Source organism: Sus scrofa, chromosome X (genome assembly GCF_054392235.1).
Source record: "Sus scrofa isolate SSC_HxYL_T2T_F1_AM1 chromosome X, Sscrofa_HxYL_maternal_Yorkshire_Landrace_v2.0, whole genome shotgun sequence".
NCBI lineage: Eukaryota > Metazoa > Chordata > Mammalia > Artiodactyla > Suidae > Sus > Sus scrofa.
In genome coordinates, this window is record NC_139401.1 from 1,379,881 (window position 1) to 1,407,107 (window position 27,227).

Consider the following 27,227-nt stretch of genomic DNA (forward strand, 5'->3'; position numbering starts at 1 on the left):
CCGCAGAAACGGGAGGGACCCAAAGGGTTCTGAGCAAGACCAGAGGGAGGCCTTGCCACAAGTCTCCACTGCCCACAGGCCACGGTGGCCCAGACGGTGCTGCACTGGTGGACAGACACAGCGACAGCACGGAGTCGGCTCAGGGACGACCTCGCACACGGTCAGCTGATTAAAAATAACAAGGACGGTTTGGTGGCTTCGTTCAGTGGCGCTGGAGCAGCTGGGCCAGACCTCGCACCCCACAGGGAAGGTCAGCCCAGCAGATCAGAGACGCACAGGTACACTGGAAACACCCGAAACTGCGGGACAAAGTGTTGTGGCTTTAAATCAGGCCCTGGCTTCTCACACCCAGAGCAGAGCCCGTGAAAGCAAGCTGGCAAACGGCAGCTCACCAACGTGAGGTGGCGTCGGGGAAATGGAGAGACGAGCCACAGGGCAGGGGGCAATGTTCACTCCTCACCCAGCTCCTGCAGGACTTGCATCCGGGGGAAAGAACCCCCAAGACTCAGAAGGAGGAGAACAGCCACGAGGGAGAAGGCGCAGCAGGGGCATGACCTCAGCCCACAGGCCACAGGAGGACACAGGCCAGGCCATGGCGAGACTGCTCTGTGCAGCAGCGCCAGGAGAGGAAGTGTCCCCAACCGGATAGCTGCACGTGCTTGTCTGCGCTCCGGGTCTCCGTCCCCGACTCCGCCGCCCCCTCCCTCCCTGCTCCCCAGGTACTCGGCGGCCACTCACCCATCCTCCCACGGCTCGCCCACGGCCTCCTCGGCCACCAGCAGGTCGTACTCCTCGGCCGCGTAGCGCTCCCAGTCGGACAGCTCGGGGCCCTCGCTGTCGCTCTCCTGCGGAGGAGGCACGCGGGTCACACGGGCCGCGGGGGGCGGCGGCGCCCTGGGGCTCCCGCCACACTCACCCTGAGCAGCGAGGCTTGCTCTCTCTGCTCGTGGTCCAGGTACTTCTCGATGTTGAAGAAGGTGTCGAAGAAGACGCCGGCGAGCTTGCAGCGCTTCAGGTCGCTCAGCGTGATCCTCCCTGCGGGCGGGGGGAAGACGGCCGCGCATGCGCGTCAGAGGCTGGTGCCAGCGGGCGCGAGGCACACGCCGCTGCAAACCCGCACTGGTGCCGCTGTTCCCCTGGACGGACACCTGGGGCAGGGGGACCGAGCCCAGCACGGGGGGGCCCTGCGTGTCCTAGGATGCGCGTGGCTCAGGAGGAGACTCTGCCCATGTGCCCACCGCCTGAGGGCCAGATGGAGCTGCCCAGCACCGCAGACACGGAACAGGGAGGAGCCGAGTCAGGGGGGTCCTTAGGTGACAGTCCGGAGACCAGGATCCCAACCAAGGCGTCCGAGTGGGGGCAGCGCCTCCCTCTGACCTCAGACCGTGTCCTGGGTCCCCTGGCTCCCAGATGAACCCCACACTGGGATCCCAGCACCAGGAGGGGGAGGTGGAGAGTACAGGGCCGGGATGAGGGGAGCCAAGGGCCGCTGACCCTCAGTGACCCCACACCCGGGGCCCGACCTAGCCTCCCCACTGGGAGATGAAGGAGCACAGGCTGGGGGATGGGGGTCCACCTTCCCAGGCCAGGACCAGACCTATCAAATGAGGGTAGAGGGAGTGAGGAGGCTGGGACACAGGGTCCCGTCCACCCCAGGACCTGGCCTGGGTGGCAGGTGAGTCCAAGTGAGACATCTGCCCTGCCCTGGGCACCTGCCCACCTTCCTGAGGCCCTCCCTCGCCTGATTAGTGACACAGAGTGGGGTCAGCTGTTCCCCGAGTGGGCCAAGCCCTCACACCCCTCACAGAGGGCTGTCCCACCTCCCACAGGTCCCCCCTTCTCAGGGGGTGTCCCCCTCCTCCCCGGGGCGTCTCCTCTGGGCGGCACCTTCACTCTGGGGCTTCACCAGGTCCAGCATCTGGCAGAGGCAGTCCTCGAAGGGCAGGGCCTCGATGGCCATGCTGTCCAGCCTGCGGCACTGCTCCTCGTAGAAGTACTCCAGCTCGAACATGGACAGCGCCCCATCCCCGTCCAGGTCCATGCAGCGGAACCAGTACTCGATGCTGCCGCACGGACACCATCAGCGCGGCTGCCCGGGACGGCCCCGTGGGAACCAGGGAACCCAGCCTGGGACCGACGCTGAGGGAAGCCGGGCACCCAGCCTGCACCCCCTCGAGCGACCTGGCCCAGACAGCCCTGGGGCGCCCTCACTGCCCCCCCCCCCCCGGCCTCCTAGTGTCCTCGCAGCTGGAGCCCAGGGCCGTGGCCATCACCTACCTGGTGGGAGTCTTCTTGTCCTCCTCCGAGATCAGAAACCAGACAAAGTCCGCGTAGCTTATCTTGCCGCCTTTCTGCACCTTCTTCCCTCTGGGCATGGAATTCGGACACAAGACCACGTCAGGGAGAAGCACGTGAGCACGGTCCCTGCCCCCATCTGACCACCCCCATCTCCCCACGTGCCCCCCCCATCTGCCCCCCCCATCTGCCCCCCCCATCTGCCCCCATCCCTCATCCCTCATCCCTCCACCCCCCATCCCTCCACCCCCATCTGCCCCCATCCCATCCTACACTCCCTTCCTACTGGGCCTGAGAGGGACCACGTGACCAGAGAGGGTCCCCCCAGCACCCCAGGTGGGACAGGAACGACTGCTACAGTCACCGCCACGGCCACCGCCACCTCCGGGCCTCAGAGGCCCGTGCCCCCCCCCCACCCCCGTGACCTCACGTGACGTTGGCAGGCACTGAACGTGCCGCCCCCGTGGGCGGCGAACGGCAGAGGTGGACGCAGCGCGAAAGCGGCCACAGCCCTGAGGAGGCGCAGAGCAGCGGGGCCGAGACGTACCGCGTGACGGCTCCGGAGAAGATCCTGTCAATCATCCTGCTGGAAATGGCTGCGAAGCAGGACAGGCCGTGAGCGCCCGCGCCCTCGGGCGGGGCGGAACCTCGGGGCCCAAACCCTGCTCGCGCCTCCCAGGACCCTGAGCCGCGGGGGCAGAGGCCGGCCTGGGGGCGCCTGGCCAGCGGACGGCGAGGAAGGGGCTCACACGCGCTCGGCCGGGGCTCTGCTCCCGACACCCGGTGCGACCGCGGTCGGAACACAAGCGCGTTTCAACTCCCACGCGGCGGGGAAGGAGAGAGGACGAGGCCGAGTAAGTCGTTGCGGCCGCGGTGAGGACAGGACGCGCCAGACGCGCGGGCCGGCGGGTCCCCACGCAGGCCGCTCTCCGCGCCTGTTGACGGCGTCTCCTCCCCGCATCCTCACCGGCCCTCCCTCTGTGCGTGTCTGCGTCCTGACCTCCTCTTCGTCTAAGGACCCCCGTCCTGGGGGATCAGGACCCCCCCCCCACCCAATTTATCTCCATCTCATCTTGAAAGACCCCGACCCCTAACACAGCCCCGTCCTGACGTCCTGGGGGCCAGGGCTTCATCCTGCGGATTCTGGGGACGCTTTTCGGCCCACACCACGCATGAAGCCACAAAAATGGGGAAGTAGAGAGGCAGTCTCTTTCCTGACCGTTCATCCAGGCTCCGTGAAGGTCACGGGTAAGGAAGTGACTGGATGGTGTTCGAGGGTGAACAGGGGTCCCCAAGAGACACAGCCTCGTCCTGACCCCATGTCTGTGAACAAGGCCTTAGTGGGAAGAAGGGTCTTGGCAGATGTGAAGTGAGGGGCCTGAGAGGAGGTCCTCCTGGATGAGGGGGGCCCTCCATCCAAGGACAGTGTCCTCCTAAGAGACAGAAGCGGAGACCCAGAGGAGGGGAGGAGAAGCCACGGGAAGACGGAGGCAGAGACGGGAGGAGCCCCCAGACGCTGGAAGAGGCAGGAAGGACCCTCCCTGGAGCCTCTGGAGGGGGCGCGGCCCTGGGCCCCCTTGACCTCTGCTGTTCAGGAGGAGAGAGAATGAATATGGGATTTTTTTGTTTTTCCCTTTTTCTGGTTTAGCTGCCCCACGGCACAAGGACTTCCTGGGCCAGAGATCAGATCCGAGCCTCGGTTGTGACCAGAGCGGCAGCGACAGCGAGGCAGCATCCTCCAACCCACTGCGCGGGGCCGGGATGGAACCTGTGTCCTGGAGCGGCAGCGACGCCCGTGCTCGCCGTGCGCCACAGTGAGGGCTGGGAGTCTGGGGTGTTTTCCACCCAGGCTGTGTGCTCTGTTCGAGTCGCCTCCGTAACCCCTTCCGGGTGATGGACCGACGCTGTACGTCCAGCTCGGAACTGGAGGGTCATCTCCTGTCGTGGGAGCCCCGCCCCACCTCCACCACGACAGCAGCCCCAGGGGACAGGACAGCTGACGGGGAAGGAAAGAGGAAAAAAGTGATCTGATGACAGGATCAGTGGGCTGACGACACGGAGGCCCCTGCGTGTTCCTCTCCCTGGTGTGAGACGACCCCACTGTGCCTCAGGCAGGACTCAGGCTTGCCAAGCGCATGGGATGCATCAAGGCACGTGTGTCCGCCCGGGGCTGTCCCGGAAGCTGCCGTGTCCTGTCCCATCACTAGTGTTACCAGGACAGACGAGCCCACAACGCCACCAGCTCCCAGCCCTGCATGGTGACAAGCTCCCCCACTGTCCCCACGAGAGCCCCTGACGTGAGGCCTCAACGGAGTGGACAGGAGGTCCCAGGTACGTGGGTGGCTGGAGAGGGGCCATGGGGCCGGGGGCCATCTCCACCCTGCGCCAGGGGGCACTTCCCGCTGAGTCCGCAGCTCGGGTCAGAGCGGAGACCACGTGTCACGTTAGGGCTGCAGTTGAGAAGGACCCTCAGCCGCGGGAGCCTCACCGGGTGAGACCAGAGGCAGGGAGCAGACAGCGGGGACGCACCGACCACAAATACAACAAATGCTGGAGAACCGAGAACCGCGCCTGAGGTGAAGGGACGTGAAAGAAAGCATCACATCACGACACGCAGGTTTAAGCAGCTGAAGACGCCCAGCACAAGCAGACGCTCTACCAGATGGGCCCACGGCACCCTCAACTGCATCCCGCGTCTGCACGCTGAGCACCTGCACTCTGGAGCCGGAGCTGGGAGCTGGTGGCCTCTGCTAAGAAGGTATTTACGGCCGCCTGTCCCCGCTGCAGCTGCAGTGAGGCCCTGAAGCCCCTGCCCGGGCCCCCTGCCCGGAGCAACGAGAGCTCACGGGCCGCACGCAGAGGCCAGAGCGAAAGCCCTCAGATGGCTCTGCTCCCCTGTCCTGCAGCGCAACCCCCGGGCTGTCACGGGCACAGCCTGGTGCCACCCGGCCCCACCCAAGTGCCCCACGTGGTGCCCTCACCCTGCACGTCCACCCGCAGACAGGCCCACCGGAGGCTGCAACATGGGAGGGGAGGGCAGTGCGCAGCGGGGACACTGTGACCCCCCCACTGCACACAGGCGTCTGCTCTCCCGCAGAGCAGGGACCATGCTCAGAGCTGCACCCACAGGGGGCCTGGTGGGGGGCCTGGCACGAGAGGACGGTGGGGAGGCCCCCATGTGACGACAAGCCGAGGGTCCTGGGTGGGGGTGGGGCAGGAGCTGGGTGCACAGGAGCCACGGCTGCCGAGGACACGCCTGCTGCTGACGGCCCGCCTGCCCCTGCCCCACGTCTGCCCTGCTCCACCCATGTCCCGTGTCCACCCTGTTCCCACGTGTCCCAGTGCATGTCCCATGTCGGCCCTGCTGCCTGCATGTGCTATTGTGTGTCCCGTGTCTGCTCTGTTCCCATGTGTCCTATCGTATTTCCCGCGTCTGCCCTGCTCCCCGCATGTTCTGCCTGTGTCCCTGTCCCCCACGTGTCCTGCAGTGAGTGTCCTGGAAGGGCCGGGCTGCAGGAGGTGACCGGAGGGCAGTACGGAGCGTCAGTCCTTGGCGCTCTGGGAGGCGGCCACGCTGGTGTCCCTGGAGGGGACGGGGCCAGTGTCCCCCCGCCGGGGGCCGCGTACTCACCGTGGTCATTGTGCCGGGCCAGGTCCTGCGCGTCGATGAGCAGGTCGTGGTCGGTGTCCAGCTCCCAGAACTTGCAGTAGATGACGTAGAAGTGCTCGTACGAGAAGAACTCCGTCAGCTGGTTGATGTCCGCTTCCTCTTCCAGCAGCGCCACGTTCTGCCAGGACAAACCCAGGACGCTGCAGCCAGAACCCTAGGCAGCATCCGAGGCGGGCAGGCCTCCCGCAGGGGGGGACCCCAGGACCCTCGTATCGTGAGGGAAGGCTCATGGGTGGAGGGTCGAGAGCACAGCACCGCGTCGGGGCCGCACCTGTGTCAGGGCCGTCACCTGACGGCCACAACGTGCAGCCCAGGTGACGGCTCCCAGGCGGACACTGGCGACGCAGGAGAGGTGGCCCCACCCGCAGCCCCAGGTTAGGGAGGGGCCGGCGCCCCAGTGGCGGGGGCTTGCCTTCTGGATAAATGAGTAGAGGATGCGGGTTTGGATCCAGGATGAAGGGAAGATGTGAGGGTGGGAGGAAGGATGGATGAGAAGAAGAGGAGACGCATGAACAGGTGACAGAGGAGGGAGTGGATGCGGGATGGGGGATGGGGAGGTGGGTGGAGGGATGAATTATGGGTAAACGAATGGCTGCGAGCATCGAGGGAGGGGTGATGGGTGCGGAGGCACAGGGATGCTGAGGGTGGGGGCGGGGAGAGGTGGACGGTGGGTGAGTAGATGGACGCAGGGATGGACACGGTGGGTGAGTAGGTGGACGCAGGGATGGACGAGGGGGAGGTGGGCGGATGGACGCAGGGATGGACGAGGGGATGGGTGATGACGCGATGGAGCAGGGAGGGCCACGAGTCCCCCCCCCTCCCCCCCGTCCAGCTGCCCACCTGCAGGAAGCTGCTCCTCCTGAGTTCTGCACAGGTGATCCTCCCGGACCAGGACCTGTTCACGGTGTAGAAGATCCTCTGAATGACCTGTAGGAGAGTGGTCAGCTGACCGCCGTACACTGCGGGGCTGCAGGGCCCCACGGGGACCTTCCCTGTGCCCTCTGGCCTCAGGGGGAGCTCTGGACCCTGGGCTGCAGGACACCGCGTGGCCAGCAGAGGGCACCACTCCCCCACCCACATATCAGCCCTTGGGGATCTGGTCTTGTCTCTGGCTGCAGGAGGCGGCACGGGTGGCGGGAGAAGCTGCCCCTGCCCCATGTGGATGGGTAGGTGGGCGAATGCCTGAGGGGGTCACTCGTGAGTCGGGACGGTGGGGACCGGAGTTCCTGCAAGCCTGAGTCCCCCTTCCATGGCTTTGGTTTAAAAACCTGCTCTGAACCTTCCACAGACACTGAACTTACGAGTGGATGAGAGGCAGTAACTTCAGGCCTGAGCGTGATCCCTCTCCTTCCCCTCCCCCCTCCCTCCTCCCTCCCTCCCTCCCCAGGGAGGCCCACGCTGGACATGGGGCTCAGCTCTGGTCCCGGATGGGGGGATTCCTCACTCAGACCCCTCCTCTCCCTGGAATGTCCCTCACCTGTCGCCTCCCCTCACCTGCCCCTGCCTGGAGCACGAGGCTCTAAGTCAGTGCGGGCCTCCCACAGGTACAGACCCCTCAGGCCCAGGTGCCCTAAATCCCTCCCTGCCCAGGAGCAAGACACGGGTTCTCTGGGCGGCACCTGCCTGCCATGGCTGCTGCGGTGGCGGCTGCCTGCCCAAGAGGCCCGTGGTGAGGACGTCCAGGCTCTCTGACGCCCGACCCCGATTCACGCTGAGGACGCAGGGCCTGGAACGCTGCTGCCCCCACCCAGCCGGGCAGCAGGGCCCACGCGGTACTCACGGTGGTGATGTAGCGGGAATGGAACTCGGACGCCTCCTTCAGGAAGGCCAGGCCCGGGTGGGTGTTCACCACGTCCTGCACAAGTGGACAAGGACACGGCCTGAGGTGCACCGCCCGCCCCGGGGACCAGCATACACGTGTCCACCCCGCAGCCTGGACACCGCCGGCCACAGAGCAGCTCCGGTGGAGTCGGTGCAGACTCGCGGTTCTGTGGAATCCCGGCCCATAGGGACTGCGCAGGAGCGTGTGGCCAGGACGAGCGCGCGCCCCCGGGTCACACCAAAGCCGCTGTCACAGCCTTTCACATGTAAATCCAGGGCCTGACAGGCAAGGGGAACTTGACTTGGGAACAGAGGGACTGACACGCGAGCCGATCGCAAAGCTCGAGAATGCCAATCTGAAATATCCTCATCTAATAAAAACTGCAGCCCCCGCAGGCTTTGAAATCCTTTCTCTTGGAACCACGTGGGCAGGTTGTATTATGTGCTGTGTAGACGGAACACACAGTAACGTAACGGAGTCGTCTGCCATCCTCTTCCACCCAAATAAACCACCCCCCGCTTCCCGGAAACCTCAGCCCACGGCACTGATCCCCTGCGGACGCCACCCTGGAGGGGCTGGGCAGTGGTGCCTGCACAGTCCTGCCTCGCACGGGACGAAGGGGCGAGCGGACCCGCTCTGGGAGAGGCGGCCCCAAAGTCAGAGAACCAGACCCCCCGCCCAGTGGGGTGCAGACACGGGGACGCCTCTGTGAGAAGGGGGGACAGGTGTGCAGGGCAAGGATGCAGAGACGAGGGTGGGGGCAGGAAGGAAGCGGGGAGGGAGAGCTTGCTCAGCTGTGGGGAGGTGGGGGGAGAACGGCGGGGGGGGGGGAACCGAGGGTGGGGGCCGGGGAGGACGCCAGACGGCGAGCATGCGCGGCAGAGAACGAGGGACCCGGAGCGCCTGCCAGGCGAAGGAGGGCGTGAGCAGGGAGGGCGGAGGCTGCAGGCACGTACCTGCAGGAAGGGGATGAAGTCCTCCTGCACCAGGTAGTTGCACCCGGGATTCATGAGCAGATGGACGAACTTGGCAGCATCGTCATGACAGTTCTGCAGGACCCTGAGTGACACAGGACGCCAGACTGTCCTCACACAGGCGTCCCCAGGCCCCTCCCCAGACTCAGGGTCCGTCAGGTGTTCTGTGACGCTGGGCGCAGGCAGGAGAGCCGGGAGGGACACGGGGGCTGCGGCAGGGGACTCCCGGGGCCACCACCCCCTCCCCCGCACCACCAGGACTCACTTTCTCCACATGGCGACGAACTTGTGGACGGAGACGGAGCCGGTGCGCTCTCCCCCCGCACCGCAGAAGAGCGGCCCCTTCCAGTAGAGCGGGCAGCCGCAGGCCTGCGGGAGCGGGAGCGGCGGCACGGTCAGGGGCACCCGGCCCTGCAGCTGCCTTCACAGCTGGGGCCACTGTGAGGGCAGGACAGGCGTCCCGGGAGAGCTGCTGTCACACTGCCACCTCCCCAACCGAAGGCAGTGTGGCAGCAGGTGTGCCCAGCCAGGAGCATGTCCCAAACCCTGGAAGGGCAGTGTCCTCTGCTGGCCGGAGATGAGGGCGCAAACGGCCGTGTGGGTTAGGGATGGAGCCGTGACCACACATCCTGCCCCGGGGACCACAACAGCAGTGAGGTGACTGTGTCGCTTCCGCGCTGGCACTGGGCGTGATGGAGGCTGAAAACCCATGCTCTGCGCATCCACCTCCAACACGTGGTGGGAGGAAGACACAGCACAGGCACAGCCGAGAAAATCAAAGCTAAGTCGGGTCTCCACAGAGGTTCCAACCACTCAGGAGCCCAGCAAAGCTCCGGGGACCAGACAAAGGGAGGCACGTGCCCACGCGAGTGGCCGTGGCAGGGCCCGCCAGCTGGACAGACGGGCAGCGCACACGGGGGACAACCTGCGGCCGCTAAACGTGATGACCGCAGTGACACAGACGGATACGGTGGCTGTCGCGTGTCATCAGGATTAAGAACAGAGAACCTGGGTGCGTCTGCATTCCGGGACGCCGGGCGTCAGTTAAAACGTCCCCACAGAGAAAAGCCTGGACCCACCCCGTCTCCCACGAGCCCGGCCTGAGGTTCGGGAGGAACGTCCCTGACCACGTCCGCACCCCAGGGGACAGGGACAAGGGCGGCACCACGTCCCCGGCCTGGGCCTGCAACAGGGATCCGGCCTGCCTCTCAGGAGCAGAGGCTGACACCCTACCCAACCCAGTCGGCAGCAAGGTCGTCACAGACGCCGGGCTGGAAACCAAGGAGCCTGGACAAAGGCTGCGCACAGGGGTCAAGCTCCCAGTGGCACCTCCCGTCGGCACACGGGGACGTGGGCGGCTCCACCCCGCGGGGAGCACAAGGAGGGACAAAGAGGGGAACTGCCGACTCCTAAATATGCGACAGGCGCAGCGGTCTGAAAGATTTCCAGAGTAAATTCGGCACAGCTACTGGATCCCAGACAACATGCGAGAGTCAGCTATGTGCCAACACGCACACGAGCAGCCAATAATTAAGAAACGAACAATCCACCAGAACCACTTAGAAAAAGCACAAAACCATCAACCTACAGACAGACACGCCGAAACTGTGAGGTCTGGAGGAGGAAGCTGCAAAGCAGGGCTGGGAGGAACCACACACCCACAAGGGGAGGGACCTGCCGTGCTGATTCCTGCACTGGAGACGCAGGGTGCTAAACCGTCACCTGGCCCCCGATGAAAATGCAAAGCTGGGGAGCTCCCGTTGTAGCTCAGGGGGGTAGGAACCCAACCAGCATCCGTGAGGATGAGGTTTGATCCCTACCCTTGCTCAGTGGCTTAAGGATCTGTCTGGCATTGCTAGGGCTGTGGGGTAGGCCGGCAGCTGCAGCTCTGATAGGACCCCTAGCCTAGGAACCTCCATGTGCCCCAAGTGCGGCCCTAAAAAGCAAACAAAAAAAAAAAGAAGAAAAGAAAAAAGAGAAAAAAAAATGCAAAGCTCATCCACATGCAGGAGGCAGGTTTGTAGAAAAGACCGGCTTGTTTAAGACCCAGGTACAACCCCACAGGAGTGTCCAATCTCCCGGGCAGTGCCAGGGGCGCGGGGGCAGAGAGGGGCAGACACGGTCAGAAGGGACGGCGGTTAGGAGCAGCCTCCAGCGCTGCCCGAAGGCCAGCTCGAGGCGAAGCCGGCTGCAGCTCAGAGGAAGCATGGTCTTCAGCCAGAGTCGGCAGGTCGCCCAGGCCAGGTCCTCCAAACTCACAGACACGGGGTCCCAGCCCCGCGCACGGGCGCTGGAACAGCACACCTTCCAGCAGGAACACTGAGGGGAGACCTCCCGGATGCTGCAGAAGTGGAGACCCCTGAACAGGCCTCAGACACCAAACCCCGAGACAGAGGTGGGGGAACGGGCACCTTTGCCATCAGAACCTGGGGGCAGGCACCGTTAGGGGCCACAGACCAGGCGTGGACCGGGCATTTCCCGACAAGGGCCCGCGGCAAGTGGGAAATGAGGCAGAAAGATGTACAGGGAACAGCAAGGAGCCACCCAAGGAACAGACGGGGACAGGGTGCAGGAGAGGATGCACCTGTCAGGACGTGGAGACGCAGGCAGGTGGTGCCCAGGTCCCAATAAGCCACACCCAAGCCCCCCCAAACTGTGCGTGCCTGTGCTGCAAAGCCCCCCCAAAACATACAGCCCCCCAGCTGTCCTCCCTCCACTCAGAGCCCCCAGCTCTGTCCCCCCACTCACCCCTCCAGCTCTGTCCTCCCTCCACTGACCCCCCAGCTCCATCCCTCTCACTCACCCCCCCCACTCCCCTCCCTCCACTCACACTCTCCCAAGTCTGTTCTCCCTCCACTCAGAGCCCCCCCAGCTCTGTCCTCCATCCGCATGGCCAGCCACCCCCAGCCCGCCGTGAATACAGCAGCATGCAGCTGGGCGTGGGCCTGGTTCTGCTCTCACTGTGTCTGACAGTCATCAGTGCTGTGCTACAAGAGTACCCCGACCTGGTACACGGACGCCCCGGCCTCTGCCGAGTGCCCCTTCGGAGCCCATGAACCTGCAGGCCCCTGGGCCAGGGGTCCAGCAGCACCTGCCCCCACTGTGACTGCCTCTGCCAGGAGCACCTTCCCTGCTGCTCTGTGACCTCTGCCCCTGTTGCCGACCCGGAGCCCCTGCCCCCTTGGATCTTCCAGGGTGCTAGGAGCATGTGTGTCCTGAAGAGGCGACCCTGGGTGGGCCCCGGAGGGGACTGGTCACTGCAGAGAGCACGAGGGTCAGACACTGGACCTCTCCAGAGCCCGTTCTCTGCCGCGGGAAGTGGGCAGGGGCTGAGTGGGTGACATATCCCTGATGCCCAAGGCAAGAAGCCGAGCCAAGAGGCCGGGAAGACGCAGGAGAGAGACCGTCCACATGCTGGGAGGCAGAGGCGCCCCGAGTCCAGGGGCCAGAGCTTCTGCCCTGGGACCCCCAGACCAATCCACACCCACACCCTGCCCCACCCCTGCTATGACCACAGGTCTGTCCCTGAGTCCAGGAGCTGCTCCTGCAGGGCACAGAAGCACAGGGCCCCAGAGCCAGGAGGGCCAGGGCCCCAGAGCTGGGAGGCCCCAGAGCTGTGGAGGGTTTGGGGTGGGTGGTGTTTATGGGCCAGGAATACAGACTGGGGGCAGCCAGGGTCCAGGCAGAGACTGAGGGGCTGCAGGGTGTGGAGAGACTCCAGGTGGCGGTCCCTGGCCGGAGGTAAGAGGCACAGGGGATGGCCTGGGACGCGGGGCTGGCAGGTGGCGGGGCGACGGGTCCTTGCTCACCAGGGACAAGGTGTTAAGCGGGGCACAACTGCAGGACGCCTGCGGGTGGCAGAGAGGCCAGAGCCGCGGCCTCGGCAGCCCGGGGAGCGGGTGAGGGGCAGCGGCCGGTGTCCCCGGGGCCCAGGACAGACCCAAGCCAGAATCGGGAGCACACACGCGTCTAATGCTGCGGGTGTCGAGCATGAGAAGAGTGGGTCTGTGAGGAGCGCTTTGCCCAAAGGAGAAACGACACGACAAACACGCGCGTCGCTGCGCCAGGTGCAAACGCAACGGGAAACAAGCCGGCATGTGGGTGCCTGGGGCCGGGGGTCCAGCAGGGCTCGGGGGGCCTCTGAGAGCCCCACGTCCCCGTCAGCAGCAAGACAGGCTGAGCGCACAAGCTGCCCGTGAAGACGCTGGAGCGAGAGCTCAGCCGTGACATCCAGCAGAGACGAGGACAGAGCAGAAATCATTGCGGCAGAAAGTGATGGCCAGAAAGCCACCCGACGGGAAGCGGGGCCCCGGGGGCAGCAGGAAAACAGCTTCTGCGCGCGGGGACAGAGCGTCAGCAGAGAAGAGAAAGGTTCCAGGATCGGAAGTGGTGGCGGGCAGGATGCGGTCGCCGCAGACCCCGAACCAGGCTCCAGACAAGCCCCGCGTGTGGTCGCTGCACCGGACTTGGGGGGGAGGAAGGGGACTGAAGACACACAGGTTGGAGAGAACACGGGGACATGATCACGGGGACCCAGGAAACAGACTAGGGAGGATATGAGGACACTGTCACAGGGACCCAGGACCCAGGTTAGAGGACACGGGAACCCTGTCACAGGGACTCAGGACACAGGTTAGAGAGGACACGGGGACACTGTCACCGGGACTCAGGACACAGGTTAGAGAGGACACGGGGACGCTGTCACCGGGACTCAGGACACAGGTTAGAGAGGACACGGGGACAGTGTCACAGGGACTCAGGACACAGGTTAGAGAGGAACGGGGACACTGTCACAGGGACTCAGGACACAGGTTAGAGAGGACACGGGGAAACCCTCACAGGGACTCAGGACACAGGTTAGAGAGGACACGGGGACGCTGTCACCGGGACTCAGGACACAGGTTAGAGAGGACACGGGGACGCTGTCACCGGGACTCAGGACACAGGTTAGAGAGGACACGGGGACAGTGTCACAGGGACTTCAGGACACAGGTTAGAGAGGACACGGGGACAGTGTCACAGGGACTCAGGACACAGAGGTTAGAGAGGACACGGGGATGCTGTCACAGGGACTCAGGACACAGGTTAGAGAGGACACAGGGACACTGTCACAGGGACTCGGGACACAGGTCAGAGAGGACACAGGGACAGTGTCACAGGGACTCGGGACACAGGTTAGAGAGGACACGGGGACAGTGTCACAGGAACTGAGGACACAGGTTAGAGAGGACACGGGAACAGTGTCACAGGGACCGAGGACACAGAGAGGACACGGGGACACTCTCACAGGGACTCAGGACACAGAGGTAAGAGAGGACACGGGGACAGTGTCACAGGTATCGAGGACACAGGTTACAGAGGACACGGGGACAGTGTCACAGGGACTCAGGACACAGAGGTTAGAGAGGACATGGGGATGCTGTCACCGGGACTCAGGACACAGGTTAGAGAGGACACGGGGATGCTCTCACCGGGACTCAGGACACAGGTTAGAGAGGACACGGGGACAGTGTCACAGGTATCGAGGACACAGGTTACAGAGGACATGGGGACAGTGTCACAGGGACTCAGGACACAGAGGTTAGAGAGGACATGGGGACAGTGTCACAGGGACTCAGGACACAGAGGTTAGAGAGGAACGGGGACACTGTCACAGGGACTCAGGACACAGGTTAGAGAGGACACGGGGACCCTGTCACAGGGACTCAGGACACAGGTTAGAGAGGACACGGGGACACTGTCACAGGGACCGAGGACACAGAGGTTAGAGAGGACACGGGGACAGTGTCACAGGGACTGAGGACACAGACGTTAGAGATGACACGGGGACACTGTCACAGGGACTCAGGACACAGGTTAGAGAGGACACGGGGACCCTGTCACAGGGACTCAGGACACAGGTTAGAGAGGACACGGGGACACTGTCACAGGGACCGAGGACACAGAGGTTAGAGAGGACACGGGGACAGTGTCACAGGGACTGAGGACACAGACGTTAGAGATCACACGGGGACGCTGTCACAGGGACTCAGGACACAGGTTAGAGAGGACACGGGGACAGTTTCACAGGGACTCAGGACACAGGTTAGAGAGGAAACGGGGATGCTGTCACCGGGACTCAGGACACAGAGGTTAGAGAGGACACGGGGACGCTGTCACAGGGACTCAGGACACAGAGGTTAGAGAGGACACGGGGACAGTGTCACAGGGACTCAGGACACAGGTTAGAGGATTCGAGTACAGTGTCAAACAAGACTGACACGCACAGCCTGACACCTGGCAGAACCCACGCTAGGGACATAGACACAGACAGGCAACCGACGCTGGAGGAGGGGCCAAGGCCGGGCAGCAGAAGGACAAGGTGCCCACCAGGCGGCCCAGAGCCACTGGGCTCCGTGTGCAGAACACACCCTGCCTCGGACCCGCCATGTGCAAATGAGCCATCAGAGTACAGCCCAGACCTGCAGGGAAGCGCTAACCGGATCAACCTCTAGAAGAAAACCTGAGAAATGAAGGGGCCGTGGATTTGCCAGTACCTCCTGCCTAAGGTACAAACTCCGTTAAAAAAAAATCTGAAAGCTCAAAGGGACCAAAATTAGAAACGTTTGCAAATCCGACGACTGTTATGAGAATGAAAAGAGCAAACATACAGACGGACACAGCTGACAAAGGATGTGTACCTAGAGAATCACAAGCACATGGAACTCAGGGCTACGAAAACAACAGATGGGTTTTCTCTTTTTCTCTTTCTTCTTGGCTGCCCTGTGGCATATGGAGTTCTGGGCCCTGGCCTGGGATCAGATCTGAGTGGTAGCTGTGATGCAGGCCACAGGTATGACAACATCAGGTGCCAGGCCGGAGACTGAACCTGCGTGCTGGCATTGCAGAGACACTGCTGAGCCCACTGTGCCACAGCAGCAACTCCAACACCTGATTTTTATAATTTTTTTGTCTTTTTCTTTTTAGGGCCACACCTGTGGCATAGTAATGCTCCCAGGCTAGGTGTGGAATCAGAGTTACAGCTACTGGCCTACTCCACAGCCACAGCAACACATGATCTGAGCCGCATCTGGGACCTACAGCACAGCCCATGGCAATGCCAGATCCTCAACCCACGGAGTGAGGCCAGGGATTGAACTTGCATCCTCATGGATCCTAGTCAGGTTCATTTCTGCCGAGCCACAAAGGGAACTGCCAAGATCTCTGAATTTTAAAATGGCTGAAATGCTGATAGACTATTATGTGAATTTTACCACAATAAAATGTTACCTACTTTATGCTTCTATTTGTGTTAAAGTTCCAAGAAGTGCTAACTAAGCCGTGGAGACAGAAAGCAGAGCCGTGGAGCCTGGGGCTGGGGTGGCTGGACCGGAAGGAACAGCCTGGGGAACGACAGGCTGCTTATGGCCCTGTGAGCTCCAGGCTCTCCCTCTCCCCCCACCACACACACACACACACACACACACAGAGTAACTCCACACACAGTAACTGCACACACACACACACACACAGAGTAACTCCACACACAGTAACTGCACACACACACACACACACACACAGTAACTCCACACACACTAACTGCATGCACACACACACAAACTCCACACACAGTAAGTAACTCCACACACAGTAACTACACGCACATACACACAGAGTAACTCCACACACACACACACACAGTAACTCCACACACAGTAACTGCACGCACACACAGAGTAACTGCACACACACACAGAGTAACTCCACACACAGTAACTGCACGCACACACACACATACACAAACTCCACATGCATGCACACACACACACAGTAACCACACACAGTAACTGCACACACAGAGTAACTGCACACACACACAGAGTAACTCCACACACAGTAACTGCACGCACACACACACATACACAAACTCCACATGCACACGCACACACACACACAGAGTAACTCCACACACAGTAACTGCACACACACAGAGTAACTCCACACACAGTAACTGTACACACACACACAGACTAACTGCACACACAGTAACTGCACACACAGACACACAAACTCCACACACACACACACACACACAGAGTAACTCCACAGACAGTAACTGCACACAGTAACTCCACACACAGTAACTGTACACACACACACAAACTCCACACACACACACACACACACACACACACAGAGTAACTGCACACACACACAGTAACTCCACACACACACATAACACAAACTCCACATGCACACACCCACACACAGTAACTGCACACACACAGAGTAACTGCACACACAGAGTAACTCCACACACCGTAACTGCACACACACACACACAAACTCCACATGCACACACCCACACACAGTAACTGCACACACACAGAGTAACTGCACACACAGAGTAACTCCACACACCGTAACTGCACACACACACACACAAACTCCACATGCACACACACACACACACACACACAGAATAACTCCACACAGAACTACACACACACACACACAGAGTAACTATACACACACACACACAGAGTAACTCCATACACACACACACAGAGTAACTCCACACACACACACACAGTAACTCCACACACATTAACTACATGCACACACAGAGTAACTGCACACACACACAGAGTAACTCCACACACAGTAACTCCACACACACACAGAGTAACTCCCCCCCACACAAACACAGAGTAACTCCACACACATTAACTGCACGTACACACACAGAGTAACTCCACACACAGTAACTGCACACACACAGACACACACACACAGAGTAACTCCACACACACAGAGTAACTGCACACACAGAGTAACTCCACACACCGTAACTGCACACACACACACACAAACTCCACATGCACACACACACACACACACACACAGAATAACTCCACACAGAACTACACACACACACACACAGAGTAACTATACACACACACACACACAGAGTAACTCCATACACACACACACACACACAGAGTAACTCCACACACACACACACAGTAACTCCACACACATTAACTACATGCACACACAGAGTAACTGCACACACACACAGAGTAACTCCACACACAGTAACTCCACACACACACAGAGTAACTCCCCCCCACACAAACACAGAGTAACTCCACACACATTAACTGCACGCACACACACAGAGTAACTCCACACACAGTAACTGCACACACACAGACACACACACACAGAGTAACTCCACACACATTAACTGCATGCACACAGAGTAACTGCACACACACACACACAGAGTAACTCCACACACAGTAACTGCACACACACAGAGTAACTCCACACACAGTAACTGCACACACACACACACCTGGGGAATGGCAGGCTGCTTATGGCCCTGTGAGCTCTGGGAGAATGTGAGTGAAAACACACAGAGTAACTGCACACACATACTCACTGCTCACACTGTGCACACTTAATGCACACACACACCCACTGCTCACAGTGCACACACCCATACACACACCCATCCACACATTCTGCACAACCCACACACACATTGCACACACAGTGCACAACACAGTGCACACAGAGTAACTTCACACACACACTGTGCACACACACTCACTGCTCACACAGTGCATATACACACTGCACAGAGTAACCACACACGCAAAGTGCACACCCACACATTCACTGCACACACACACTGCATACTCACTGCTCACACACTGCAACACAGTGCACACACACCACACACACTGCTCACATGGCACACCCTCACTACTCACACACCCTCACTGCTCACACTGCACACACACACTGCACAACTCACTGCTCCACAGTGCACACATACAACACACACTGCTCACACTGCACACACTCACTGTTTAAAGTGCACACACACACACACATGCATGCACAGTGCACCCCAGCTCTTTGCTCACATCAGTTATACAAGGAAGCTGCTGGGAAACAGAAAAGAGACTCTGATGAGAAACATGAGCAGGGACCCAATCTGGTCCTGGGAAGGGAGGCATGAAGCCAGTGTCTGGGCCCTGCACACACCCACCAGTGCAGCAGTCATGACAAGCATCACTGCCCAGTGCTGACGGCTTCCAGGGCCTCTGGCTGGAATGTGCCAGGGCCACCACATCAAAAACGGCCCTACGGGGTGTCCTGAAACAACCCAGTCACCAGACCAGCAGCAATTCAGCAACGAGGCATGGACACCCCAGAGAAACGCACGTCTGGGGCGTGAACCTCATGCACGGACAGCTGCAGCAGCTTGGCTCACCGGGGTGCTGGGATCAGGCCAACATTTGTGTGGCAGGCGGTCAGTGGTCAGTCAGGGCCACATGCACACCCTACGCACTGCGGGGATGCTGCAGAAACCAGACATTCACCATGTCCACTTGGGTCAAAGTGCACACCTAAAGCTGGGGCCTTACTCACTGTCAGAGCACAGGAAAGCTGACTGAAAAGAAGTATCAATGTTCAAGAAGCTGGAAAAGTGACAAGAGAAACACATATAACTTCTCAAATGCTCATGGAACATTCTCAAGAATCGACCACATGTTGGGACACAAAGCGAATCTCAATAAATTTGGGAGCATAGAAATTATCTCAAGTATCTTCTCTGACCACAATGCCATGAAATTAGAAACCAACCACGGGAAAAGAAATGAGAAAAAAGCTACTACATGGAGACTCAACAACATGCTACTAAAAAACCAATGGGTCAATGAGAAAATCAAGAAGGAAATTAAAAAATACCTTGAGACAAATGATAATGAAGACACAACCTCTCAAACTCGATGGGATGCTGCAAAAGCAGTGCTCAGAGGGAAATTTATAGCAATACAGACCTTCCTCAAAAAAGAAGAAAGATCCCAAATTGACAACTTAACCCTCCACTTAAACAAATTAGAAAAAGAAGAACAAAAAAGTCCTAAAGTCAGCAGAAGGAAGGAAATTATACAGATCAAAGAAGAAATCAATAAAATAGAGACTCAAAAAACAATAGAGAAAGTTAATAAAACCAAGAGCTGGTTCTTTGAAAAGGTGAACAAAATTGACAAACCCCTGGCCAGACTCACTAAAAAGAGGAGAGAAAGAACCCAAATAACCAAAATTAGAAATGAAAAAGGAGAAATCACAACGGATACAGCAAAAATACAAAAAACCATAGGAGAATACTATGAACAACTATATGGCAACAAGTTTGACAATCTGGAAGAAATGGACAATTTTCTAGAATCTTACAGCCTGCCAAAACTGAATCAAAAAGAAACAGACCAACTGAACAGACCCATCACTAGAAATGAAATTGAAGAGGTCATAAAATCACTCCCTACAAATAAAAGTCAGGACCAGATGGCTTCACAGGCGAATTCTATCAAACATATAAAGAGGAATTGGTGCCCATCCTCCTTAAACTCTTTCAAAAGGTTGAAGAGGAAGGAATACTCCCAAAGAAATTCTATGAGGCCACCATCACCCTCATTCCAAAACCAGACAGAGATACCACCAAAAAAGAAAACTATCGCCCAATATCATTGATGAATATAGATGCAAACAATCTCAACAAAATCTTAGCCAACCGAATCCAACAACATACCAAAAAAATTATACAGCATGACCAGGTTGGGTTCATCCCAGGTTCACAAGGATGTTCAACATACGCAAATCAATCAGCATTATACACCACATTACCAAAAAAAAAAAGTCAAAAATCATATGATCATCTCAATGGACTCAGAAAAAGCATTTGACAAAGTTCAACATCCATTCATGATCAAGACCCTCGCCAAAGTGGGTATAGAGGGAACATTAAACCCACAGCAAATATAATACTCAATGGGGAAAAACTGAAAGCCTTCTCATTCAAATCTGGAACAAGACAGGGATGCCCACTCTCACCACTGCTCTTCAACATAGTTCTGGAAGTCCAAGCCACAGCAATTAGACAAACAAAAGAAATAAAAGGCATCCAAATCGGAAGAGAAGAGATCAAACTGTCACTGTATGCAGATGACATGATACAATACATAGAAAACCCTAAGGACTCAACCCCAAAATGACTTGAACTGATTAATAACTTCAGCAAAGTAGCAGGATATAAGATTCACATTCAGAAATCACTTGCATTTCTGTATACCAGCAATGAAATATTAGAAAAGGAATACAAAAATATGATACCTTTTGAAATTGCACCTCACAAAATCAAATACCTCGGAATACACCTGACCAAGGAGGTAAAGGACCTATACGCCGAGAACTATAAAACTTTAATCAAAGAAATCAAAGAAGATGTAAAGAAATGGAAAGATAGTCTATGTTCCTGGATTGGGAAAATCAATATTGTAAAAATGGCCATATTACCCAAAGCAATCTACAGATTCAATGCAATCCGTATCAAATTCCCCATGACATTTTTCAAAGAACTAGAACAAACCATCCAAACGTTTATATGGAACAACAAAAGACCCAGAATCACTAAAGCAATCCTGAGAAACAAAAACCAAGCAGGAGGCATAACGCTCCCAGACTTCAAGAAATACTACAAAGCCACAGTCCTCAAAACAGTGTGGTACTGGTATCAAAACAGACACACAGACCAATGGAACAGAATAGAGAACCCGGAAAGAAACCCTGACACCTATGGTCAATTAAGCTTTGACAAGGGAGGCAAGAACATAAAATGGGAAAAAGAAAGTCTATTCAGCAAGCATTGCTGCGAAACCTGGACAGCTGCATGCAAAGCAGGGAAACTAGAACACACCCTCACACCATGCACAAAAATAAACTCAAAATGGCTGAAAGACTTAAATATATGACAGGACACCATCAAACTCCTAGAAGAAAACATAGGCAAAACACTCTCTGACATCAACCTCATGAATATTTTCTCAGGTCAGTCTCCCAAAGCAATAGAAGTTAGATCAAACATAAACCCATGGGACCTCATCAAACCGAAAAGCATTTGCACAGCAAAGGAAACCCGAAAGAAAACAAAAAGACAACTTTCAGAATGGGAGAAAATAGTTTCAAATGATGCAACTGACAAGGGCTTACTCTCTAGAATATACAAACAACTTATACAAACCATCAGCAAAAAAAAAAACAATCAATCAATGGAAAAATGGGCAAAAGACCTGAACAGACATTTCTCCAAAGACGATATACAGATGGCCATCAAACACATGAGAAAATGCACAACATCACTGATTATAAGAAAAATGCAAATCAAAACTACCATGAAATACCACCTCACACCAGTCAGAATGGCCATCATTAATAAGTCCCCAAAGAACAAGTGCTGGAGGGGCTGTGGAGAAAAGGGAACCCTCCTGCACTGCTGGTGGGAATGTCAACTGGTACAGCCACTATGGAGAACAGTTTGGAGATACCTCAGAAATCTATCCATAGAACTTCCATATGACCCTGCAATCCCACTCTTGGGCATCTATCTGGACAAAACTCTACCTAAAAGAGACAGGTGCACCTGCATGTTCATTGCAGCACTATTCACAATAGCCAGGACATGGAAACAACCCAAATGTCCATCGACAGATGATTGGATTCAGAAGAGGTGGTATATATACACAATGGAATACTACTCAGCCATAAAAAAGAATGACATAATGCCATTTGCAGCAACATGGATGGAACTAGAGACTCTCATACTGAGTGAAATGAGCCAGAAAGATAAAGACAAATACCATATGATATCACTTATAACTGGAATCTAATATCCAGCACAAATGAACATCTCCTCAGAAAAGAAAATCACGGACTTGGAGAAGAGACTTGTGGCTGCCTGATGGGAGGGGGAGGGAGTGGGAGGGATCGGGAGCTTGGGCTTATCAGACACAACCTAGAATAGATTTACAAGGAGATCCTGCTGAGTACCATTGAGAACTTTGTCTAGATACTCATGTTGCAACAGAAGAAAGGGTGGGGAAAAAATGTAATTGCAATGTATACATGTAAGGATAACCTGACCCCCTTGCTGTACAGTGAGAAAATAAACAAATTATAAAAAAAAAAGAAACACGTATAAGAAAGGAGTGAAGAGGAGGAGTTCCCACTGTGGCTCAGAGGTTAAGGACCCAACACTGTGTTTGTGAACACGTGGGTTCGATCCCTGGCCTCGCTCAGTGGGTTAAGGATCTGGTGTCGCTGTGAGCTGTGCTGCAGGTCACAGATGCCGCGTGGATCCTGTGTGGCCATGGCTGTGGTGTAGGCCAGCAGCTGCAGCTCCAATTTGACCTCTAGCCTAGGAACTTACATATGCCTCAGGTGTGGCTCTAAAAAGAAAAAAGAAAGTAGTAAAGATGAAAACAGAGATTCACAAAAGATGAAAAAAGTAGAGTACCCCATGAAGCTGACAGATATTTATCCGAAAAAAGTAGTATCAGTTACTCTACAGCATGAGCGGTCAAAGGAAGCAGAAATAAATAACCCTACAAAGGAAAAGGGTCGTCTGTGCAGATTTGATAGAGCTGAAAAATCATTCAAGAAGATAACGAGTTTTGGAGGCAAGATGGCGGAAGAGTAGGGGGACACGCTCGCCCTCGCCCACAAACACAATAAAAAAAACCCACATCTACAGGTTAAACGACTCACACAGAATAGCAATTAATCACTGGCAGAAGAACCTAAACTCCAATAACGGCAAGAACCCCATGACATAACTGGGTAAAACAAAAGAAAAGAGGAGAGCAAGAGCCCCTTGGGTTCTCAGCGGCCCAGCTAGCTGCTCCTGTTCTCAGGGGGTGCTGCACTCCCCATAGAACAGCTGCCCAGCACTGCCAGCCCCCTGGAAAAGGCCCGCAGTCCAGAAAAGCTAGAACAAGCCCGGCCCGGCTGTGCAAAATCTGCCTCCATTGTGGGCTGATCCTGCCAATCCTGGCTGCCCTGGGGAAGAGCCCCTTGGGTTCTCAGTGGCCCAGCTGGCCTCTCCCAGGCTCAGGGGGTGCAGCACCCCCGTGGAACAGCTGTCCAGCACTGCCAGCCCCCTGGAAGAGCCCCATGGCCCAGAAACACCAGAGCAAGCTCTGCCCGGCCGTGTGAAATCTGCTTCCAACCGGTGTGGACCTCCCAGTCCTATCTGCCCTGAGGAAGTCCTGCTTTGCTTCAGAGAGACCCTGTCAGCCCTGCCCACCCTCAGAAAAAGCCATGCTGCCTCAAAGAAGACCGACCAACAACGCCAGCCCTCAGGAAATATTCCACGGCAATGTCAAGGCAAAGCCTGCCTGGCCACAGGGAGTACAACTCCACCAAGAAAAAAAAAAAACAACAACAAGCAAGATGAAGAAGCTGAGAAATCACCCCCAGTCAAACCAACAGGAGAACTCACCTAAAGCAGTGAGCAATGAAACAGATCTCTGCAGTCTGACAAACCTGGAGTTCAAAAGAGAAATAGTGAAAATACTGAAGGAATTAAGAGAAGATATGAACAGTAATGCAGACACCATCAGAAAGGAACCTGAAAACATAAGGAGGAGCCAAGAAAAACTAGAACATTCATTTGCAGAGACACAAACTGAGCTAAGGGCAGTAAAAACCAGAATGAATAATGCAGAAGAACAAATTAGTAAGATGGAAGACAGAATAACGGAAATCACCCAAACAGGACAGCAGACAGAAAACCAAAGGAAAAACATGAAAGCAATATAAGAGACCTATGGGGTAATATAAGTGGGCGAATCTATGCATAACAGGAATTCCAGAAGGAGTGAAAAAAGATAAGGGGATGGAAAATATATTTGAAGAAATTATCGCTGGAAACTTCCCAAATCTAAGGGATACTGAGTTCAAGATATAGGAAGCACAGAGGGCCCCAAACAAGGTGAACACAAACAGACCCACACCAAAACACATCATAATAAAAATGGCAAAAGTTCATGATAAAGAGAGGATCCTAAAGGCAGCAAGAGAAAAGCCAAGTGTCAATTATAAGGGAACCCCCATATGATTATCAGCTGATTTCTCCACAGAAACTCTGCAGGCCAGGAGGGAATGGCAAGAGATATTTAAAGCACTGAAATGAAAAAATATGCAACCTAGAATACTCTATCCAGCAAGAATATCATTTAAAATAGAAGGGGAAATAAAACATTTTTCCAACAAACAAAAGCTAAAAGAATACAGCAGTACAAAACCCAAGCTAAAAGAAATAATGAAAGGGCTTCTCTAAAGGAAGGAAAGAAAGGAAAGAAAGGGAGGAAAAAGAAAAAAAAAAAGAAGAGGAAGAACTAGGATTGAGGAAACCACAATCAGAGCGCAGTCACTCAAATAAGCCAGCACACAGATTTAATCATGAACATGTTTAAAACAAAATAAAATTTCCAAGAAAAAAGAGTCATCAAAATCATAAAATGTTGGCAAGGGAAGTAAGGAAATAAATAGACTCATTAAAAAAAATTTGGGTTTTTTTGTTTTTTTTTTTTTGTTGTTGTTGTTTTTGTTTCTCTTCTTAATTTTAGTATAGTAATGAAGTGTTTGAACCTAAAGGACCATCAGGCTAAAACACACAATTATAGTAAGAGGTTAACATACTTAAAAAACAGGGCAACCACAAATAAAAAACAAACATTGCATTCGCAAAAAATGAAAACAAAACAAAAAAAACACTCAAGCAGAAAATAACCAGAGACAATCCAACCAAAAAAAGAAAAAATGGAGAACCATGGAATCAACCGGAACACAAGGTTAAAAATGGAAATAAATAATCATCTAACAATTCCCACTTTATATGTCAATGGACTGAATGCCCCAATCAAAAGACACAGAGTAGCTGAGTGGATAAAATAGCAAAAACCTTCAATCTGCTGCCTACAAAAAACTCACCTTAGGACAAAGGACACATATAGATTGAAAGTGAAGGGGATGGAAAAAAGTATTTCATGCCAATAGACTTGACAGAAAAGCAGGAGTTGCAATACTCATATCAGGCAAAATAGACTTTAAAACAAAAGACATAAAGAAAGACAAACAAAGACACTATTTAATGATTAAGGGATCCATCCAAGGAGAGGATGTTACTATCGTCAACATATATGCCCCAAATACAGGAGCACCCAGATACATACAACAAATACGAACAGACACAATGGGAGAAATTGATCAGAATACAATCACAGTAGGAGACCTTAATACCCCCCTCACATCAATGGACAGATCCTCTAGAAAGAAAACCAATAAAGCAACAGAGAGCCTAAAGGAAACAATAGAAAAGTTAGACTTAATTGATATCTTCAGGACACTACATCCAAAAAAATCAGAATACACATTCTTTTCAAGCGCACATTGAACATTCTCAAGAATTGACCACATATTGGGACACAAAGCTAATCTCAATAAATTTGGGAGCATAGAAATTATCTCAAGTATCTTCTCTGACCACAACGCCATGAAATTAGAAATCAACCATGGGAAAAGAAATGAGAAAAAACCTACTACCTGGAGACTCAACAACACACTACTAAAAACCCAATGGGTCAATGAGGAAATCAAGAAGGAAATTTAAAAATACCTTGTAACAAATGATAATGAAGACACAACCTCTCAAAATCGATGGGATGCTGCAAAAGCAGTGCTCAGAGGGAAATTTATAGCAATACAGGCCTTCCTCAAAAAAGAAGAAAGATCCCAAATTGACAACTTAACACTCCACCTAAATGAATTAGAAAAAGAAGAACAAAAAAGTCCTAAAGTCAGCAGAAGGAAGGAAATTACACAGATCAAAGAAGAAATCAATAAAATAGAGACTCAAAAAACAATAGAGAAAGTTAATAAAACCAAGAGCTGGTTCTTTGCAAAGGTGAACAAAATTGACAAACCCCTGGCCAGACTCACTAAAAAGAGGAGAGGAAGAACCCAAATAACCAAAATTAGAAATGAAAAAGGAGAAATCACAACGGACACAGCAGAAATACAAAAAACCATAAGAGAATACTATGAACAACTATATGGCAACAAGTTTGACAATCTGGAAGAAATGGATAATTTTCTAGAATCTTACAGCCTGCCAAAACTGAATCAAAAAGAAACAGACCAACTGAACAGACCGATCACCAGAAATGAAATTGAAGAGGTCATAAAATCACTCCCTACAAATAAACGTCTAGGACCAGATGGCTTCACAGGCGAATTCTATCAAACATATAAAGAGGAATTGGTGCCCATCCTCCTTAAACTCTTTCAAAAGGTTGAAGAAGAAGGAATACTCCCAAAGACATTCTATGAGGCCACCATCACCCTCATTCCAAAACCAGACAGAGATACCACCAAAAAAGAAAACTATCGCCCAATATCATTGATGAATATAGATGCAAACATTCTCAACAAAATCTTAGCCAACCGAATCCAACAACATACCAAAAAAATTATACACCATGACCAGGTTGGGTTCATCCCAGGTTCACAAGGATGGTTCAACATACGCAAATCAATCAGCATCATACACCACATTAACAAAAAAAAATTC

General features: G+C 54.9%; 2 protein-coding genes and 1 long non-coding RNA gene across 8 annotated transcripts in view; 2 read left to right on the plus strand and 1 right to left on the minus strand.

Annotated features, from left to right (window-relative positions):
- Window positions 1–1,641, plus strand: part of LOC146394430 (uncharacterized) — a 227,947-nt gene extending 226,306 nt beyond the window's left edge. For both annotated transcript variants that reach the window (XM_085007373.1, XM_085007372.1), the window contains one exon: window positions 79–1,641. The gene's annotated coding sequence lies outside the window, so the exon portion shown is untranslated. The remainder of the gene's footprint in view (window positions 1–78) is intronic.
- The window catches only part of LOC146394431 (serine/threonine-protein phosphatase 2A regulatory subunit B'' subunit beta), a 108,142-nt gene that overhangs the window by 2,186 nt on the left and 78,729 nt on the right, over window positions 1–27,227 (minus strand). For 4 of the 5 annotated variants that reach the window (XM_085007368.1, XM_085007370.1, XM_085007369.1 and 1 more), the window contains 10 exons: window positions 9,027–9,130; window positions 8,744–8,846; window positions 7,746–7,820; window positions 6,806–6,892; window positions 5,927–6,083; window positions 2,843–2,891; window positions 2,278–2,367; window positions 1,888–2,063; window positions 917–1,035; window positions 739–845 (listed from right to left, as the gene is read on the minus strand). In XM_085007368.1, coding sequence (XP_084863494.1) covers window positions 739–845; window positions 917–1,035; window positions 1,888–2,063; window positions 2,278–2,367; window positions 2,843–2,891; window positions 5,927–6,083; window positions 6,806–6,892; window positions 7,746–7,820; window positions 8,744–8,846; window positions 9,027–9,130 — 1,067 coding nt within the window. Of the gene's footprint in view, window positions 1–738; window positions 846–916; window positions 1,036–1,887; window positions 2,064–2,277; window positions 2,368–2,842; window positions 2,892–5,926; window positions 6,084–6,805; window positions 6,893–7,745; window positions 7,821–8,743; window positions 8,847–9,026; window positions 9,131–27,227 lie in introns of those variants that run through there. The other variant, XR_014835168.1, reaches the window with a different exon arrangement.
- On the plus strand, window positions 6,886–8,181 carry LOC146394432 (uncharacterized). The gene is made up of 2 exons (XR_014835169.1): window positions 6,886–7,131; window positions 7,254–8,181. It is a non-coding gene; the product is annotated as an uncharacterized LOC146394432 (long non-coding RNA).